At 35.4% G+C, this 21403-nt stretch overlaps 1 protein-coding gene across 1 annotated transcript in view; it reads left to right on the top strand.

Moving 5' to 3' along the window:
* MDGA2 (MAM domain containing glycosylphosphatidylinositol anchor 2) overlaps positions 1 to 21403 on the top strand; it is an 857254-nt gene that overhangs the window by 507116 nt on the left and 328735 nt on the right. Inside the window, exon 4 of the mRNA XM_080808952.1 lies at positions 16355 to 16551. Within this exon, the coding sequence (XP_080665078.1) occupies positions 16355 to 16551 (197 nt within the window). The remainder of the gene's footprint in view (positions 1 to 16354; positions 16552 to 21403) is intronic.

Genomic DNA, 21403 nt, shown 5'->3' with positions numbered 1-21403 from the left:
ATACCTATCAATAATTACTTTGAATATAAATGGACTAAACACTCTAGTCAAAAGACACAGGGTGACAAATGGATGAAATAAATAAGACCCATCTATATACTCCCTACAAGAGACTCATTTCAGACCTAAAGACACAAGCAGATTGAAAATGAAGGGTTAGAAAAGCATTTATCATGCAAATGGATGTGAGAAGAAAGCCACAATAGCAATATTTATATGGGACAAAGTAGACTTTAAAAGAAAGACTGTAACAAGAGACAAAGAAGGCAGTATATATCATGAAGGCACAATTGAACAAGAAGATATAACAATTATAAATATTTATGCATCCAACATGAGAGCAACCAAACACTTTAAAGTAGTTAATAACAATTATAAAGGAAGTGATCCATAATACAATAATTGTAGGGGACTTTAACATCCCACTCACATCAGTAGGTAGATCATCCAAACAGAAAACTGGCAAGGAAACAGTGGCTTTGAATGACACATTGGACCAGATAGATTTAACAGATATATACAGAACATTCCATCCTAAAACAACAGAACACAGGTACACAGGGAACATTCTCCAAAATAGATCAAATATTAGGCAACAAAACAAATTTTAAAAAGATTGAAGTCATTTCATGCATCTTTTCTCACTACAACACTATGATACTAGAAATCAAACACAAAATCTGGAAGGAACACAAATACATGGAAACTAAATAACATACCACTGAACAATGAATGAGTCAACCAAGAAATCAAAGAGGAAGTCAAAAAATAGATTGAGACAAATGAAAATGAAAACAAAACAGTCAAAAATCTTTGGGATGCTGCAAGAGCTGTTCTAAGAGGGAAGTTTATAGCAATATAAGCTTACCTCAAGAAGCAAGAAAAATCTCAGAGAAATTCTACAACCTTACACCTAATGGAGCTAGAAACAAACAACAGCAAAAAAACCCAAACTAGTAGAAGAAAGGAAATAATAAAGATTAGAGTGGAAATAAGTGATATAGAAACTAAAAAAAAAAAAAAAAACACCAAAAAAACCCTAACAAACAAACCAAAAAAAACAGCAAAAACAACAAAACAAAACCAGTGGAACAGAAAAGTAAACCCAGGAGCTGGTTCTTTGAAAATATCAACAAAATTGATAAACCTTTAGCTGAAATCATAAAAAAAAAGGACTCAAAGCCAGAAATGAAAGAGGAGAAATAAAATTGGCCCCACAAAAATATAAAGGATTATAAAGAATATTATGAAAAATTATATGGCAACAAATTAGACAACTTAAAAGAAGTGGATAAATTCCTAGAAACATATAACTTCCCAAAATTGAATCAGGAAGAAATAGAAAATTTGAATGAACCAATTACCAATAATGAAATTGAATCAGTAATCAAAAACTCCCAACAATCGGAAGTCCAGGAGCAGATGGCTTCACAGGTGCATTCACATTTAAATAAGAGTTAGTACCTGTTTTCTCAAACTATTACAAAAAACAGAAGAGGAAGGAGAACTTCCAAAATCTACTAGGCATGCATTACCCTGATACGAAATCCAGAAAAAAGACAAAACAAAAAGAACTACTACAGATCAGTATCTCTGATGAACATAGATGCAAAAATCCTCAGTAAAATACTAGCAGACCAAATCCAAAAATACATTAAAAAAATCATTCACCACAATCAAGTGGGATTTATTCCTGGGATGTAAGGGTGGTTCAATATTTGCATATTAATCAAAGTGATACATCACTTTGAAAAGAGAAAGGATAAGAACCATATGATCATATCAATAGATGCAGGGGGAAAAAAATACATTTGACAAAGTACAACATCCATTAATGATAAAAATCTTCAACAAAGTAGGTTTAGAGGGAACATATGTCAATATAATAAAGGCCATGTATGAAAAACCTAAAGCTAGCACTATATTCTATGGTGAAAAGCTGAATGCTTTCTCCCTGAGATCAGGAACAAGACAAGATAGCCCACTCTTACCAGTTCTATCCAGCATAGTACTGGAAGTCCTAGCCACAACAATTAGATAAGAAAAAGGAATAAAAGGCATCCAAATTGGTAAGGAAGAAGTAGAACTTCCACTATTTGCAGATGAAATGACACTATATATAGAAAACCCTGAAGACTACACACACACACACACCCCAGAACTGCTAAATGAATTCAGTAAGGTCACAGGATAATAAAATCAGTGTACAGAAATCCACTGCATTTTTATACACTAATAATGAAGCAACAGAGACATTAAGAATTTACATTTACAGTTTCACAAAAAATAATAAAATACCCAAGAGTAAACTTAACCAAGGAACTGAAAGACCTGTAATCTGAAAACTATAAAACACTGATGGAAGAAATTTATGGGAAGGTAACCCATGCTCGTGAATTGGAAGAACAAATATTGTTAAAATGTCTATACTAGCCAAAGTAATCTACAAATTTAATGCAATCTCTATCAAAATACCAATATCATTTTTCACAGAACTGGAACAAATAATCCAAAAATTTGTGTGGAACCACAGAAGTTCCCAAATAGCCAAAACAATCTTGAAAAAGAAAGAAAGCTGGAGGTATAAAAATTCCAGATTTCAAGTTATAATACAAAGCTGTAGTAATAAAAACAATATGGTATCGGCAGAAAAACAGACACATAGATCAATGGAACAGGATAGGAAGCCCAGAAACAAACCCACAATAATATGCTCAGTTAATCTTTGACAAAAGAGACAAGAATATGCAATTGGAAAAACTGTATCTTCAATAAATGGTGTTGGGAAAACTGGACAGCTACATGCAAAAGAATGAAACTGGACCACTTTCTATATAACATACGCAAAAATAAAATGGATTAGAGATCTAAATGTGAGATTCGAAACCATAAAAATCCCAGAAGAGAGGACAGGAAGTAATTTCTCTGACATTGGCTATAGCAACATTTTTCTATATATATGTCTGCTGAAGCAAGAGAAAGAAAAGCAAAAATAAACTATTGGGACTACATCAAAATGAGAAGTTTCTACACAGTGAAGCAAACAATCAACAAAACTAAAAGGCAGCCTACTGATTGTGAGATGATATTTGCAAAAGATATATTTGATAAAGAGTATCCAAATATATAAAGAGGTGATACAACTCAGCATCCCAAAAAAGAAATAATCCATTTAAGAACGAGAAGACATGAGTGGACATTTGTTCAAAGAAGAAATACGGATGGTTAAAAGACGCATGAAAAGATGCTCACCATCACTTATCATCATAGAAATGTTAAAACTATAATATCACCTCACACCCATTAGAATGGCTAAAATTAAAACAAATAAACAAACAAACAAGCTACAACAAATGTTGACAGGGATGTGGAGAAAAAGGAACCCTCATGCACTGTTGATGCACCTCATGACTGGTACAGTCACTGTGAAAAACAGTATGGAGATTCCTCAAAAGTTTAAAAATAGAACTACCCAAACAATACAAAAACACTAATTCAAAAGGAGACATGCACCCCTATGTTTATTACAGCACTATTTACAATAGCCAAATTATGGAGCCAGCGCATGTGTCCATCCATAGATGAATGGATAAAGAAGAGGTTACACACACACACACACACACACACACACACACAGAGGAATATTAGTCATAAAAAAGAATGAAATTGTGCCATTTGCAACAACGTGGATGGGGCTAGAGAGTATAATGCTAAGTGAAATAAGTCAGTCAAGGAAAGACAAATGTGGTCTCACTCATATGTGGAATTTAAGAAACAGAACAAATTAACAAATGAAAAAAAAAGACAAATCAAGAAACAGATTTTTAACTGTAGGGAACAAACTGGTGATTATTGAGGGGAAGTGGGGTGGGGAAATGGATGAAATAGATTAAGGGGATTAAAGAGTGAGTACACTTAATTATGATGAGCATTGAGCAATGTCTAGAATTACTGAATCATTATATTGCACACCTGAAACTAACATAGCACTGTTTATTAACTATACTGAAATTAAAATTATAAACTTAATAAAATTTAAAAATTATAGAAGCAATATAATCTGTGTAAGTAGATCTGTAAGAACAACATTTCAGACAATAATGAGGCTAGGGACACCTGCGTGGCTCAGTGGGTTAAGCCTCTGCCTTTGGCTCAGGTCATGATCTCAGGATCCTGGGATCAAGCCCCACATTGGGCTCTCTGCCCGGCGGGGAGCCTGCTTCCTCCTCTCTCTCTGTCTGCCTGCTTGTGATCTCTCTCTCTCTCTCTCTGTCTGTCAAATAAATAAATAAATAAATAAATAAATAAATATCTTTTAAAAAAAAAAAAGAATGAGGCTAAATATTATAGATAGCTTCACTCTTATAAATGTCCCATTTTGAGACTGCGATGTCAAGTACTCATTTTTTTTTTTTTTTAAGATTTTATTTCTTTATTTGACAGACATAGATCACAAGTAGGCAGAGAGGCAGGCAGAGAGAGAGAGGGGAGGAAGCAGGCTCCCTGCTGAGCAGAGAGCCCGATGCGGGGCTCGATCCCAGGACCCTGGGATCATGACCTGAGCCGAAGGCAGAGGCTTTAACCCACTGAGCCACCCAGGCGCCCCTCAAGTACTCATTTTTTTGTCTGTTTTCTTTTATGGGTTGTCAGATAAAATTAGTCATTGTACAGAAAACACTATGTAGGAAAAGATATGAAACCTTTCTCATCATCAATACTTGCACAAAATTTCTCATAGATTTATCTAAGAAAATGGTGCTTTTGTATTGATATCTGTAGAAAGTGCTGCAAATCATTCACATTGATGCTTTGTTTATAATGAATTACTTTTTACTTGATTATTGATATGTCTAACAATTATTTAGTTAAGTTTCTTTTTTGTATAGCTTCAGGGCAACTTAATTTTATTCAGGTTAGTTAACATTATTTATTTTTCTGTACATTCATCCCATAGTTATAAATAATATACTTTATTATTTATAATAATAATAATATACTTTATTAGCTTTATTATTAGAAATAATATACTTTATTAGCTTTAGTGCCTGCAAGAGTGTTGAGTGGCTATATTCCTTGAGAAAACATAGTGAGGTTTTTTGTTTTTTGTTTTTGTTTTTGTTTTTGTTTTGTTTTGTTTTTTTGCATAGGATTCTTAAGATTTCTAGAACTTCCCAGAGGGGAAAATGACATTCAGTACGGTATTTAGTGTGTCTTTGCCATCTGGGTTTTCAGATTCATTTGGTTTAATTCAAAGATTAAAGACAGAAAAATTGGACCAAATGGTAGACTAAAGCCCTGTGGAAAACATGCCTCTGCTGTGATTATTTTTGAGATTAATTGATTCTTTAACTTGTAAGTACACCCCATGACTTCAGTTGCAGTTAATAACTGATTAACCATAAGCAGTAGATTAATTGTGCCTGTGCATGCTGGGAGAGGAGTTAACTCTTTTATGTCACTAGAGTATCCCAGTTTAAGTTCAGAGTAGGCTAAACAAATGCTCCCATGATTTAGTGCAACTCATCTCAAACGGGACTATCGAATATATAAGCATTACTTTTAGATTTTTTTTAAGGTAGAAAATCTATGACTTTATTAAAAAATACAGAGGGGGCAAAAATAATTCCAAGTTTTTAATCTAAAAGATCGGAAGCTTGGGAGAATACTTCATAAAAACAGGGATATACTGCTGATAAGTCTTAAATGGTTCGAGTTATAAGAATTCATGTAACTAGGGGCACCTGGATGACTCGGTTAAGCGTCTGGCTTCATCTCAGGTCATGATCCCAAGGTCCTGGGACTGAGGCCTGCATGGGGCTCCATGCTCAGTGGGGAGTCTGCTTCTCCCTCTCCCTCTACTTCTAAGCCCCCTCATTGCTCTCTCTCTCTTCTCTCAAATAAATGAATAAATAAAATCTTTTTTAAAAAGTCCATGTAATATGAAAAAAAAATCCATGTAATTATACCATTAAAATAGCTAGTTCAGATATTGACCATTTTCATAAAGCTCCCTGTTGTCTCATGTTTTTCCTTATAAATTCTTGGCTCTTCCTTATTTGGATTTAAATATATATCTCTCAGCTTAGAGGAAAACCAAACAATGAAAACAGAGCAGGACTCATGATTGATGCTATCCTCTAGCTTCTTCTCTCTTTCTTGCCAGGGCCAAATTTCCTAAAGGGTGTATCTATGAATCTCTTCATATTTTCACTGGCTTTCACTGCTTTAAGGCACGGCAAAATGACTTTTGGTTCTTCTACTCCTCTGAAAGAACTATGGTGAATGCCACCAGTGACCTATTTCTTGCCAAACTTAAAGTCACTTTTCAGTTCTATTCTTACCTTGATTTCTTTTTACCATTTATTCTGGTTTCAACTTCTCTATGGCAGTGGAATTACTTTTTAATTTATTTTGTTTCCCGTTGATCTGTTTTGTTTCTACCTTTCTCATCATTTTTTCTTCAGTTTTTTCCTAACGTTTCTCATCTTTTTTCTTCCACTTGGTGTTACCCAGGGCTCTCTCCCTGGACCTTCCGTCTCTTAGTTCTGCACACTCCTTGAGTGGTGTCTTCCCTCACACAGTATAATGATGACTAACAAATCTGTATCTGTAGCCCAGACTTCTTATTCTGCCCAATATATTTTAGCATGATTTGAATTTAGCATGATTTACACAAAAACAACATCTCCACCTTTCTTTTTTGTTGTTGTTTTATTTTATTTTATTATTTTATTAATTTTTATTTTATTTATTTTATTTTATTTTATTTTACTTTATTTTACTTTTCAGTGTTCCAGAATTCATTGTTTATGCACCACAACCAGTGCTCCATGCAATATGTGCCCTCCATAATACCCACCACCAGGCTCACCCACCTTTCATAATCTCCTGTGCCTCCTCTGGCCAAGAATAGGTTTATTTTACATTTCATATTCCTATTAATGAACTGTCCACCCCTCTGCCCAAGCCACGTCCTTCCTAAACTCCCTCTTTTCACTCAGCCCTGTATTTAATCAGTCACCCAGTTCAGTTCATGTAAGTTTCTAGGATCAACAAAGGTAGTATATATCATCATAAATATATAAATATATATGACTTTAATTTGGAAATTCATGACATGTTTAATCAGCCAAAGAGAAAATTTCTAGAAAATTATTTCAGTTAGGAGTAGTGTTTCCATATATGGGAAGAAACTAATTTTCCTTCAATAACTTTATTGTATGTGTGGGTAGCCTTGTTGAAAATTGACATTGATCATATTAGCCACAGATCAGTCTTCTTTACATTAACATATTAGGTCATTATTGAGTACTTATGTCCATTATATCAGGTTGTAGGAATACAAAAATGATTAAGATATGGATCTTATATACACATAGATATATTTTGTAGAAAACCATGCTATGTCACTAAGATGTATTCAAAGCAAATATTCATATATCAAATTATATATCAGTGATTTATATTTAGTTCATAAATGCAAAGTTTTATCCTCTCTTAAATAATAAAAATAATATTCTCTTTACTTCAAAGAATATTTTGTATTTGTCAGTGAATATCATCTCTATGTATTTGAATTTCACATATTCAGCTTATAAAACTAAAAGAAATTTATTTTAAAGAGAAAAAATAATTGAGATAAATTTCAACAATAACAGAAAGTAGTACAGTAATATTATCAAAGCCATTTAGTATGAAAACTGAATATTAAATAAATATTTGAGAGATCTTGTATTACTTTAACTATATAGGTAAAGACTAAAGAAAATTAGAAATGATACCGCAAGGTCCTTGGATAAAACTGTATAGCAAGTACTCTGTCTAAATCCTGGGCATATTGAAAGAGGTTGACTTTCAAGTGAATCCCTCTAATGAAATTATCTTCAGCTGGAAAGAGCTACCCAAGGTCAAGCCTTTCCAATAGGGAAGCACTAGCCCAGTGACTGATCAGTGTCCTTTATAGAAAAACTCTGCAGGACAACTCTGAAAGTCCATCCCAACCCTAGAGCTTCTTCTGGATCATCTGGAGACTTTGTAGTGATCCATCACAGTTTAACTCCTCCACTGCCTAATCTTTTCTACTTTTTTTTTTCCCTTTCCAAACCAAACAAGAATTAGTCTTGAGGGCACTCTTCAGTAAGTTTCCTGAATGCATGTCTTCATCAAAGAATCATATTCTCAAGAAATCATTCTACATGGTCTCAGGAATAGGCTCTAAGACAGAATGTTACAACTAGATCACCCCATCAGTCCACTAATTGGCTGACAAAGAGGACCTCATTTCTAGTAGTAGGTGGACTACTGATATCTCTCAAATGCTGTGGTGGTGATGTTGTTAAAACCTTCACTGATGGTGAACAAAGATAGGTACTAGTAGAAGGTAGTGCACTGTGAGTTCAGTATCTCTGGCTTTTGAAGAATTCAGGGAAAACAACATTTATAAGGACAGTTGAATCAGTTTCTGCTGGGTTCTATTCATGCAGTAGAGAAAAAGAATGAAAGGCTGAGTGTGAATAATCATGAGGTAAAGGGTAACTGTGAGAATAAGAAGATCTCTTTCACAGAATATAAAGAAATTTTCATCTTCTTTAGCCAGAGGTCATTAAAGCTGATAATAAGGCTTAGGATTTATTTAAAAGCATAGTGGAGCTTTATAGAAATTTGAATCCTTAGCCCTGACAAATCAGCTAAGCCAGTTTCTGAATCTTGGTTGAGAATAAATGGAACTCTGACTTGAGGGGTTGGAGTACATTTGGGTTAATAATCTCAGGTATCTTGAAACCTAGTTCTCCATAAACCTTCTCGTTCTGTACAAGTGATCTGTTCCTCCCAGTTAAGAATTGTCATGTCCATCTTGCCTAAAGGTGATTCAGAAACTTCTTCCTTTTATGGTAATACCCCTCTGAGGATATACCCTCACCTCTGTTCTTGGCCTCCAGCTCAATATATAGGGTCAATAGATGACATCACATGGCCACAGAAATGCTGTGTCTCTAATGTTGGAAAAGGACTATGCTTTAAATGAGAGGCAGTTGCTAACAATATTTACTGGCAGGAGTTGGGAGAGTATGTATGGAATTGAATCCTAAGGCTGCTGGATCAAATGGGATGAAGAATAAGATTGAGTAAGATAGGGGTTGGGGAATAAGATCAAATGGGGATAGAGAATAGGGGTTTTTGATATGGTAGTATTCTCCCATGTTATAAAATGTAACATCTTGGCAAGGATAGTAGGAGAAAGTTGCTGCTACTAGATAGCTGTTGGAACCTTGAAGAAAGCAAATATTTCCACTAAAAAAAGTATTAATGCCAGAGCTGCTGTGCATGCAGTAGAAAAAAGGTATCAAGAGACTTAGATATATGAACATGCTAACGTGAGTATACCAGTTAGAGTCCAGAAAAGTCATTCATTATCTTCTGTGTAAAGTTTTTGAGGACACCCCTAAAGCAGTAAAAATGTTCTGATGGCTGAGATCAAGCATCATTGGGAAGCTTAGAGGTGACTGTTCTCTGTAGGCAAATATTGATGGTAGGAGATGCTAATACAGAATTGAGGTCCCTTATAGGAATGAGAATGCCAAGATCTCAAAATCATAGAATCTAGGTGACAGGCTTAGTTGTCACAAGCAAGGTGACACACAGTTATCCTAATGAGCAGCTAGTTATGAGCAGCACCCAGGGCTTTAGACTCACAGAGAGCTCTGAAGATGGATAATAAAACATAGCATCCCACAGGGCAAAATAAGTGGACAGTCAACAAGGTATTATCCAGTCTACGTTATTAAAGAAATCAGGTGGATGATCAGGAGGCTGAATATGGTCATATGATTTTTAAAAATCATGATTCCTCACCCAATTGCTGCACTTAAGGTAATTTTCATACCTTGAACTCTTTAAAGGGGAGACTGAGTCTCTAGAACGAACCCTGCAACACCTCAGCAGGTATATATGGTAATGATTCTCCAAATTCTTCGTTTAAAGAACCTATATCCACTTAAGTAACCATTTTCTCAGAAAAGCAAATTTGTGAAACATTTTGAGGACTGAGGTATAAAGAATCTGAGTTGATCTTGCTACCTAAGATTCTCCAAAATTAGCATGCCCTTATATTATTAGAGCTGGGTATATAGGTGCCAGGTAATAAATAGAATTGTGGCCTATGACTGGTCACATTGGGTCTACCAATCCACAGTTGCACCGTTTTGTCATTTATCTTGTCTCCAGTTGTGTCATTGGAATGGACAAATTTGCTAGTTGTCAGAACCTCCATATTGATTCCTTGGCTTTTGGGGTAAGAGCTATCCTAGTGAGAAGGCCAAATTGAAGCCTCTGGATCTTCCCCACTTTCAGATTTATTAAACACAGTATTATATCCCAGGGGGAATAGCAGAGATTAATGCCACCCTTAAAATCCTAAAAGACATGCTGGTGCAGTCCATATCATATTCCATTTATTGACCGTGTTGTTTCCTGATGAAACCAGACAGATCCTAGAGGAAGATAATGGAATATCACAAACTCATCCAAGCAGTGCTGTCATTGTATCCTATACCAGATCAGCTACTTTTGCTAGAGTAGAATAACATGGCCTCAGATACATACTATGTGTCCAGTAATATATTTAATGTGTTCGTTTTCATTTCTGTTAGGAAAGAAGATCATAAATAATTTGCATTCACTTGACACAGACAATAGCATGTATTTGAAGTCTTGCCTTAAAGCTAAATTAATTCTCACACTCCTTTTCATAACATGGTCCAAAGATATATGGACCATCTGGACATTCTGTTGAACTTGTTATTGGTCCACTGTATCAATGAGATCATGTTCATTAGTCCAGATAGACGAGAACTAGATATCTTGGTAAGGCATGCATAATCCAGAGGATTGGAATAAGCCTATGAAGATTTAGGGGCCCACAGTACTAGTAAAATTTTAAATTCTATTGTATGTATCTTACCAGGATATCCCCTCCAAAGCAAAGCACAGATTATTGTATCTCATAATTCCCATCCTTCAGAGGAAAACACAGTGCCTCCTAAGTCTCTTTGGGTTCCAGAGCACATTCCACACATGGAAATACCATTTCAAGCCATTAATCTGGTGATTCTGAAGACTTGAACTATCGACCTCAACTGTGTCTCAAAGTAAAAGGTGGTTTTCTCATATATCTGTGCTGTGATGTAAGTGACCCCGGTGCTTAAGTCACATAACCCATCAGTGCTGGGAAAGGTGTGTGGTTTACAGCAATACTAATAGAAGGTTTGTAAACTAAATTTCTAGGACTATTAGTAAAACCATACTTTCTACAGTCAGAAATTATGCTCTTTTATAAAATAGCTCTTAGTATGCTACTGGGCATTGGTAGGGATGAGGTATCTGAATATGGAACATCAAAAGACCATGTGGTCTGAAACACTGATCAGGCATTAGGTTTTGTCATATTTACCAACATCCAGCCATAAAATAGGTCAGATCCATCAGTAGTTCATCATGCAATGGAAGTGTTAAGTTCAGGATAAGGTATAGCCAGGGCCCAAGGACCCAAGTAAGCTGAACAAGGAGGTGCCCAGATCCTCATGACATCTGTGAATGTTTTACCAGTTCCTTTTTCTCAGGTCATATCTGGCCACAGAGTGGATCACTTATAAGTTGATGGTGAAGAAAAAAGGTAAAGCTTATTTTATGATGGGTCAGCTCACTGTATGTATGCAAGCCAAAAGCTGGACTGCTACTTCACTAGATATCCCTGCCACCCCAGGATGTCCCTGAAAGGAATGAGGGAGCATCTTCCCAGTGGGCAGAACTTTGGTTTGGGTGGTGTCCCTGGTCAACCACTTTGTGGAAAAAGAGATCTGTTTGACTGTGTTAATGGACCTATGGGAGTGCATATTCTTGAGGACCAGAAAGTACCCTCCATAGAAGCACAAAACAATGAAGTAGACAGAGTAGCACAATCAGTTGATAACAAGCAGCTTCTGTCATTGGCTACTCATAAACAGCACAACAGGGTCATGAATAGAATTGCCATAATGGTAGGGACAGAGGTTATGCACGAGTTTGAACCATGGGTCCTCTCGGATGAAGGTTGTTGTATCTAACCTGGCAGCAACAGAGGCTAACACTTGACACGTAAAGTACCATCCTTCAAAATTCCAGCCGGTCCCTTGGTAGCAAGGTGTCTCTCTGAGACTCAGAGAGGTAATGTCTGGGAAGGAAGGAGTGCTATGCTCTGAGATAAAGTATATGTTCTAAATCAGTGACCATTATTATATGATTTTCTTTTTTTTTTCCCTGTAGAATACATAGGTTTGAAACCAAGGAGTGAACCCACTTCCTACCATCACATTCAGTGGCCCCCTTGGGGAATCTGTGTTTCCCTTCCTGCCACTCTGGGCCCTGGCACATTAGAAGTCCTAGTTCTCAGAAGAGGAAAACACTTCTATTAAGTGATACAGCAAGAGCCTCATTCATCTTTAAGCCATGGCTGCTACTCATTTACTTGAGGCTTCCAGCTTTAGGAAATAGGAGATAAGAGGAATCACCAGCCTGGAGGGGGTTAATTGGCCCATCTGATCAGCTGGAGATAGGCCTGTTGTTACACAGTGAGACAGTATATAATATGTTAATACCCAGATGATCCACTGAATCATTTCTTGATATTCTCCTGATCAATTTGGGGGCAAACAGCTAAATGCATCAGTCATGGCTCAAGAAGAACCTGGTGACCTGGGGCTCAAAATCCTCAGTGACAAAGGTATGGCAACTTTACTAAGTAAACTGCTTATGCTAAAAGATGTACTAGCCCAGGATGAGAGCAATTTAGAATCGTAATAGTAGAAAGAGGTGAGGAATATCATCTCACCAGTTTCTCTTGACAGTTTTCCCAGGAAAGGTGATTAACCAGCATCCTAGAGTAGCTCCCCCTCCCCACCCCATAGAATGAATTACCATACCTAAAAAGTGGATTTAAGCAGATGCTATAGAGTACTAGCCAGATCCCTTCCTGGGTACTGAAGGACTTATTCCTCCTGCTGCTGAGTGTTTTAGCCACCACAGTCTAACAGCTAAATCCTTCTTTAGAAATTACCCTAAACCAAATGGAGCTATCCCTCCCAAGGTCATGCCCCTAGGTTGGGGTGGTGTCTAAGGCTTAGTTCTCTTGCCTTAGAGTTCTCTTGCCTTAGTTGTCTTGCCTTAGGGCAGGACAGCTCTGAGGAGATACTACAGGCCCATCACTTCTCTAGAGTGAAGGAGACCTTTGTTGCAGCTAAGCTGTAGCTCAACTCTCCTCCTCAACAATCATGTCTTTTGCTAGGAGTGTTGTTCTAGAAGATACTTTCCAGTGTACTTCCTGCACGCATAACTCTGTAAGACAGTTTCTCTTTTCCAAGAAACCTGACCTATGGTAAATACACATATTCAGTATACGTTCAGTAATACTATATAGAGTTTGTGTTAAACATGTATCCTGTTTTAAGTGATATATATGTATGCATATTAAACTATATATGTGTGTGTGTGTGTGTGTGTGTGTGTGTGTACACCCCCACACACATAAAATACATTTTTTAGGCATGCCATGATTTGACTTTTCTAGAAGATATCTTGTCCTTGTCATGTTTGTTTTTAAATCCAAAGAAGTATCATTTAGGAGCTGTGTGAAGTAGAAATTCCTAAACATGGGTGAATCCAACAGATAATTCTGCCAATAAAATGTTCAGTAAGCCATTGTCACAGGATTGGTTTTTCAGAAGGCCAGTGACCCAAAGCTTACACAGATCCGAGAAGAGCATGTTTAAGTGTTTGTTCAGGTTTGGTCTGTTCCTGACTGAGCCTGTTGACACCACCACCTAACAAGGAGAGAGCTAGGTATATGTCAATAAATGGATGTTTTAAGTACAATAATATTAGCTATTTGGAATCCAAGGAGAATCATCATTGTTATGTTGATCATCATCCAATTCTGTTTTGTTCCTAAACTTCCTGGCTTCAGAATTTTGTTTTTACAACATAACATAGCTCATATCTTCTAAAAATGAGACTATGACTAAAAGAAATTATGTTTTGAATAAGAAAAAAAAATACAGTCAACTCACAATACCTTTTTTCTCAAGTCTTTAAGGTTGAATTCAGTTAATCAAACTTCTTTAGGATTTGATTTGTATGTGAAGGACTAATCACCAAGTAAGCGAATGTTTGGTAGATCTTAAAGACCTCTAAATGTTTCATGATAATGATGTTGGTATCTCTAAGTACACTGACTATTAAAACCAGATAGTATATATCCCTGCATAGCTAATAGAATGAATTGAAACCAAAGTTTCCTTAAACTTTACCAAAAAAGGAGCAGTTCTGCAAATTTATACTACTGTAATTAGAGGCCTTTGAGGTAGCTATGAAAAGATTCTGATGTTGGGGGGAAAAAACTCAGAATGTTGCAAAACTAGAAATTTAAGTAAGGCTGTCAGGCAATTCACATTTGGAAAAACATTTTTTAAAGCCAGGGACATTCGGGATTCTGTTCTTTGATTCCTTAGGGCCGCTATTACTTCACAACTTTCGTTGGCTTTTTATTATTTTAATGCATCACAAAGAATCTTTTCTAAAGAACAGTGCCTTTTAAATATTCAGGGTAGCATATGCTCACACAACCCACTATTCTTACGTTTGTATAATATTGTAGCTTCTCTTCAGTGTTCATATGAAAGTATTGGTCGTATAGAAAAAACTGCTAGCCTGAACAGATGACAAAATGACACTTTTATCTATTTAAAATGAGAGTTGAATGCCTTATGAATTGGTGAGATGAAGGTAAGAAAACAATGTGGAATTAATGGAAGTCTAAATGAAACCCCAATAATAATAGTAATAATAATAGCTAACTTTTATTGAACATTTACTATGTGCCTAAGGCTTTAAGGACTAGCTCATTTAATTCTCTAACAGCCTGAATAGTAGGGTACCTTAATATTCCCAATTTATCGATAAGGAAATTAAAGACCACGGAAGTTAAGTAATCTTTCAGTTACAAAGCCAAAGGGGGCAAAGTGGGGTGACATTAATATTTAAATACAACAAATGTTTACATCACACTTAGTAACTATATATTAAGTTTATATTAGCACATGGAACCAAGAGCTTGTTGTTTAGTTTTTCCCACTTTTTTTGCTGAGCTATAATTGTATTATATTAGTTTCAGGTGTACAACATGATGATTTGATATTTGTACATATTGCAAAATGATCAGCACAATAAATTCAGTTAACATCTATCATCATGCATAGGTACTGATTTTTTGTATGTGTTTGTTTTTTCCTGTGATGACAGCTTTTAAGATTTACTCTCTTAGCAACTTTCAAATATACAGTACAGTTGTTGTTTTAAGGCAAGTTCACTTCTTAATTTCTTTTTCTCTTAATGAAAGAACCTGGAATATGGTCAATCAGGGATTGGCAATCTATGCCAGACTATGACCCACAAGACAAATCTGGCTGTGGCATCTGCATTTGTAAATAGTCTTACTGGGACTCAGCAACATTCATCATTCATTCATTTACTTACTGCCTTTGACTGCTTTTACACTATAATGGTAGGATTAGGTAGTTGAGAGGAAGACTCTATGAACCCAAGTTCATACAAAACCCCAAGATATTTATGTATTGTTCCCCCCCCCAGGAAATGTTTACTAAACACTATGGTATATACCCCTTCTTGAGAATGCATGTAAAATGGCAAAAATTTAGTCCGCATATCCAGCAGTAGAAATATTAATGCCTTTTAACACTACCTTCTATTACCACATTTCAAAATAGCAAATATATTCTGGGAAATAAAATCTGAGATGAAGGAAAAACTTAACCCAGTATAAGTTCATATTTTCTTACTATAAAGATAATAATTTGTAAACATAATTCTTTGATTGCTTTAAATATTCCGATTATAAATGTTTGAAGAAGTATGTTAAGGGAGTCAGTTGAGCTGCTTGGTATTTATTTCTCTGTCACTATGTTTCATTGTTTTGGTTAATCCGTGAATTGGAGGGTCTTGGATTCTGATCTCTCTTATGGAGCTCTGTTGGAAATATACAGTCATTTGTACTATCTCAATAAGCAGAGATCTTAGGAAACAGCTATTATTCATCTTTATTGTCTATGATTGGAACTTTCTCTAAACAAGTTCAGTAAACCAAATTTTAAAAAATGAGTCTAGTGAAGTGCAATAAAATCAAATAAGAAAATGCACCTTTGGTTAGGTTTTATATGTGTAATACCTATAAAAGCCATGTAAAGCATAACAGTGTCATTTGGTTGTTTTTAATATATGGTTTTTTTTGTTTTGTTTTGTTTTTTAGATTTGGATGACCCAGTAGTAACTGTTCATCAAAGTATAGGTGAAGCTAAAGAACAATTTTACTATGAGAGAACAGTGTTCCTCCGGTGTGTGGCCAATTCCAATCCACCTGTTCGGTACAGCTGGAGACGTGGTCAGGAGGTATTACTACAAGGATCTGATAAAGGAGTTGAGATTTATGAACCCTTCTTTACCCAGGTAGGAATTAAGGTATTTACACCCCATTCTGCTAGAATATGTTCCTATTTCAGGTAGCATGCAATATTATGTCTATTTGAAAAGTCTCTCCAGCTCTGACCTTTTAAAAAGCAGTATGTTCTTGACTGAAAGATAACTCAAATAGTAAAAGACAATTTGTTAATTTTTTATGTGCTCGTTAAATTTAAAATGTTAACATTTGAAAAAAAATAAGTTAATGTATCCTAACTCGTATTTCTTTATACATCGGTTTACCTAGGTTTCACTATAAAGTGCCTAATTTAACATTCGCTGACTGCTTCATTTTTTGTGGTACATAGTTCTTGAAGGGAGAGATTTTGAGTTTCCTATTTGCAATGGCAAATACATTTTAAAGGAATGAATAAATCTACTTGAAATCCATTTAGCTTTGGTTTTAGGAAAAAGTCTCTGATTTCTTTTGTTCATTTTGGGTTTTCACTTAGGTTAATAATAGAGCCTTAATTATGTAAAAACTAAAATATCTAATGCATCATTAACTTATTTAATAAAAAATTGAATCAATTTTACATGGAGTGAATGTGATATGGAATATTCTTCTATAATATGTATCAAGAGTGGAAAATTAGTAATTCTTGAGAAAGACACTTTATGGGAATATTTGAGTGCCATTACTATAAAGCTTTTTTGGTGACTAGAAAGGAATGCAAACCTTATTAACAAAAATATTTTAATTTAAAAAAAGTCTATGGAAAATTTTCAAAATAATTGTGACCATGAATAACAAAAAATATATAGATAATAAATAAATAGGGATTTGACCCCATTATCTGTAGCTTTGAAATATGTGACTATAATAGGACAATTTACAACTAAATTTTATATATTATAAATATTCTACTGCAAAATATTAAAGATAAATATATGTTTTACTTCTCAACTCTGTAATAACAGAAGATCGTTGTGAATTTTTAAATTTCTCTGCATCTCCTTTTTCACCATTAAATATATTTCCTTATGTAGTAAACCATTTACTTATAATGTCTGAGTCCTCACCCCTTTCGATTAATATAATTACCAATGTTTAGATACTAACTGTGGAAGAATGCATGATATACAAAAAAACATCTGAACACATCATATATACTTACACTGTTATTTGAAGGTGTAGAACAGCTGGGACTTACCAAGATATAAATCTCTAAAAATCATTCTTGGATACTGAGACTACCATGACAGCCTGTTTTGATCTGACCCTCTCCTGACTCAGGTCAATATAGCATCAACTGCTTTCTGTCAACAGAGAGGATCACAGCTTCATACATTCTGCAACACTATAATTCATCCTTCAGTTTTTACTAACATTATTTATTTCCTTATTTAGAAAATAAACAGAATATTTGTTAGTAGTATTTAGTTGCATGGGTGCCTCTAAGGTTTAGAAATAAGATAAATGATCACCTACCACTTTTTTTCTATTGTCGATGTTTTTAAAGAATATGTATGTTGTTTCTTCTAAGTTTTTATTTAATTCCATTTAGTTAACATACAGTGTAATATTAGTTTTAGGTGTACAATATAGTAATTCAACACTTCCATATATCATTTGGTGCTCATCGCAAGTGCCCTCCTTAATGATCATCACCTTTTTAACCCATCCCCCCACTTACCTACCTCTGGTAACCATCTGTTCTCTATGATGAAGAGTCTCTTTCTTGATTTCTCTCTCTTATTTTTTCCCTATTATTTGTTTTTTTTCCCCTTAAATTCCACATATGAGTGAAATCATACAGTATTTGTCTTTTTCTCACTGACATTTCACTTAGCATACTCTGTAGTTCTCTTCATGTCTCAGCAAATGGCAAGATTTCATCCTTTTTTTATAGCTGAGTAATATTCCATTGTGTGTATATACCATATCTTATTCATTCATTCATCAGTTGATGGACACTTGGACTGCTTCTATATCTTGGTTTTCATAAATAATGCTGCAGTAAACACAGGGGTGCATGTATCCCTTTGTAGTAGTGTTCTTATATTTGGGTAAATTGCCAGTAGAGCAATTGCCAGGTCATAAAGTAGTTCTGTTTTTAACTTTCTGAGAAACCTCTATAATACTGTTTTCCACCTTGACTGCATCCATTTGCATTTCCACCAACAGTGCATGAGTGTTCCTTTTTCTCCACATACTCTCCAGCACCTGTTGTTTCTTGTTTATTCTTTGTTTGTTTGTTTGTTTGTTTTAATTTAGCCATTCTGGTGGATGTGAGATGATAAAACATTGTGGTTTTGATTTGCATTTCCCTGATGGTAGATGATGATGAGCATCTCTTCAAGTGTCTGTTGGCGATCTGTGTGTCTTCTTTGGAGAAATGTCTGTTTGTTTTCTGCCCATTTTTAAATTGGATTTTTTGTTTTTTGGATGTTGAGTTTTATAAGTTCTTTATATGTTTTGGATACTAACTCTTTATCAGATAAGTCATTTGCAAATATCTTCTCCTATTTCATGGGTTGCCTAGAATCTGTATGTTGTTAAAATTTAGAAAACATGTTTTCCTCTAGAATCTTGTGAAACATTATAACTTTTACAGATACTAAGTTAACACTGTATAGCCATTTCTTACCTATAGGTGGGTCTGATCCCTTGGACATGTATACATGGGCTCTGTCTAAATTTGGGAGAACAATTATACTGTAAAAATAATCAGGCATTTGTTTATTAAACAAGCACAATGAAACATCCCATTCATTCTTTTGAATCTGTTTTTAGTTTCTATGTTAGCTTCTCTAAAAAACCATCTTATGAGAACTCTCAAACCAATAGCTGTATCACATTCTACCTTGTAAAAATAACTTTTATTTTTCTTCCTCTTCTTTCTCTATTCTTTTATGAAAAAACAACTTTTTAATTTGAACATTTCAGTACTGATACTTCCTTGTATATGAATATCAGCCTTTACTGTTCTATATAAGACAAGCTTTCTCTGCGGTGGCTGTGCTCTTAACTCTGCTGCTTAGACCATCTAAATCCATTCTCTTAAAAAGTATTTAAGGAACAAACAGACTTTCTTGCAAAATTCTGTGTTCTGGATTCACCTGCTGTAGTTGATAATTACCAAATAACATGCAGTTTAGCTCCTTTTAAAAGATGTTTTTCCTGCTTTTGGTTCCTGTGTTGCTTATCTCTCCCTCTGAAATAGCTACTTTGTGTTTGTATCTGTCCTAAAAATTCATGTTGCAGCAAGGAATGCTTCCATAATTCTATGTTATGAATGTACTTAATTTGTTAATATCAAATGTGTTTTGTAGACCAAACTAATAGGAACTCACATAGCAACACATGGACAATTTAGTTCTTACAGCCATAGAGAATGTTGGTTTTCTCATAAATAAAATATTATCAGTGGTTTTACGTCATACCACAGGTGATATACTGCATATAGGCCTGATATACACAAGTCCAACTGTATCACAAAACTTTCATTATCTCTCCATGGACTATTATAATAGTAGAATAACAGGCTGCCATGCTGTATTTCCCCAAACATCTGTCTGATCATTTAAAAATGAAAACCTGGGGCACCTGGGTGGCCTAGTGGGTTAAGCTTCTGACTCTTGGTTTCAGCTCAGGTCATGATCTCAGGGTCATGAGGTCGAGCCCTGCACTGGGCTCCCCACTGAGCATGGAGCCTGCTTGGGAATCTCTGTCTCCCTCTCCCCTCTCTCTCTGCCCTCTCCCACACACTCGCATGCAAGTATACATGCATGCTATCTTTCTCTCTCAAAAAATAAACGAAAAACCAAATAAATAAAAATGTAAATCTAATAAAATCTTTTTTCTGCTTTAATCCCTCCAGAGGCTTTCAAATATTTAGGATAAATCCAAATAATGTATTGCGACCTAGATCATGTTTGACTTTGCTCTGCATTGCTCTCTCTTACTTAATCTATACTTCACTCGTACGATTTCTAGAAGCCAACCATGTCTATGCCTGGGGTCTCCATGTTATTAATTCTTCTTTATGTTTGCTTAGATAATATGCCAGGGGCCTTCTTTTTTTTTCTTTTAAGATTTTATTTATTTATATGATAGAGAGCACATGCACAAGCATTGGGAGTGTCAGGGAGAGGGAGAAGCAGACTCCCTGCTGAGCAGAGGGCCCAATGCTTGCCTCAATCCCTGGACCCTGGGATCATGACCAGAGCTGAAAGTGGCCACTTTTAACTGACTGAGACACTGAAGCACCTGGGAGGAGCCTTCTTAACACTGAAGACATCACCTTAGAAAGTCTTCCCTTACAGATATCTCTGAAGTAATATCCCTTGCTTGCCACTGTGGAAGTTGTATTTTATTTTTCCCATAGCGCTGAATCCATCAAATTATCTCATTTGTGTGTTTGGACATAAACTCACTAATTATAGAGACTTTATCCTTTCAACAGCTCAAACAGTGCCCAACACATGGAAGATTCTCAGTAAATACATGTTAAATGTTGAACCAGCACTTCCATGGAGATGTCTGGATTTCGAGCTATGGTACAAATAAAACTGAGTTCAAGTTACTAGTAACTCATGAGTCACTCTCTGTAATTCCATCCCTCTTGACCCACTGAGGAGGGCTCAGTGAAGTGTGAATGAGAATGATGTTATAATTGGTTCCATCTTAATGTATTTAGTTTCCAAACTGCTAGTGATTTTCTAGTTAGTTTTTAACTGATTTCTAGTCTAATTTCACTATGTCAGAAAGCACACCCTGAACAGTTGTAACCTTTAGAAATTCGTCGAGATTTGCATTATGCTAAGCCTATGATCTGCTTTCATAAATGGTCTATGTGCAGCCTCAAGAATGTGCACTTCACATTTGTTTTGTGTC

Source organism: Martes martes, assembly GCF_963455335.1.
Source record: "Martes martes genome assembly, chromosome: 7".
Classification (NCBI taxonomy): domain Eukaryota; kingdom Metazoa; phylum Chordata; class Mammalia; order Carnivora; family Mustelidae; genus Martes; species Martes martes.
The sequence above is the reverse complement of the archived record's forward strand: the minus strand, read 5'-3'. Positions and strand labels throughout refer to the sequence as shown.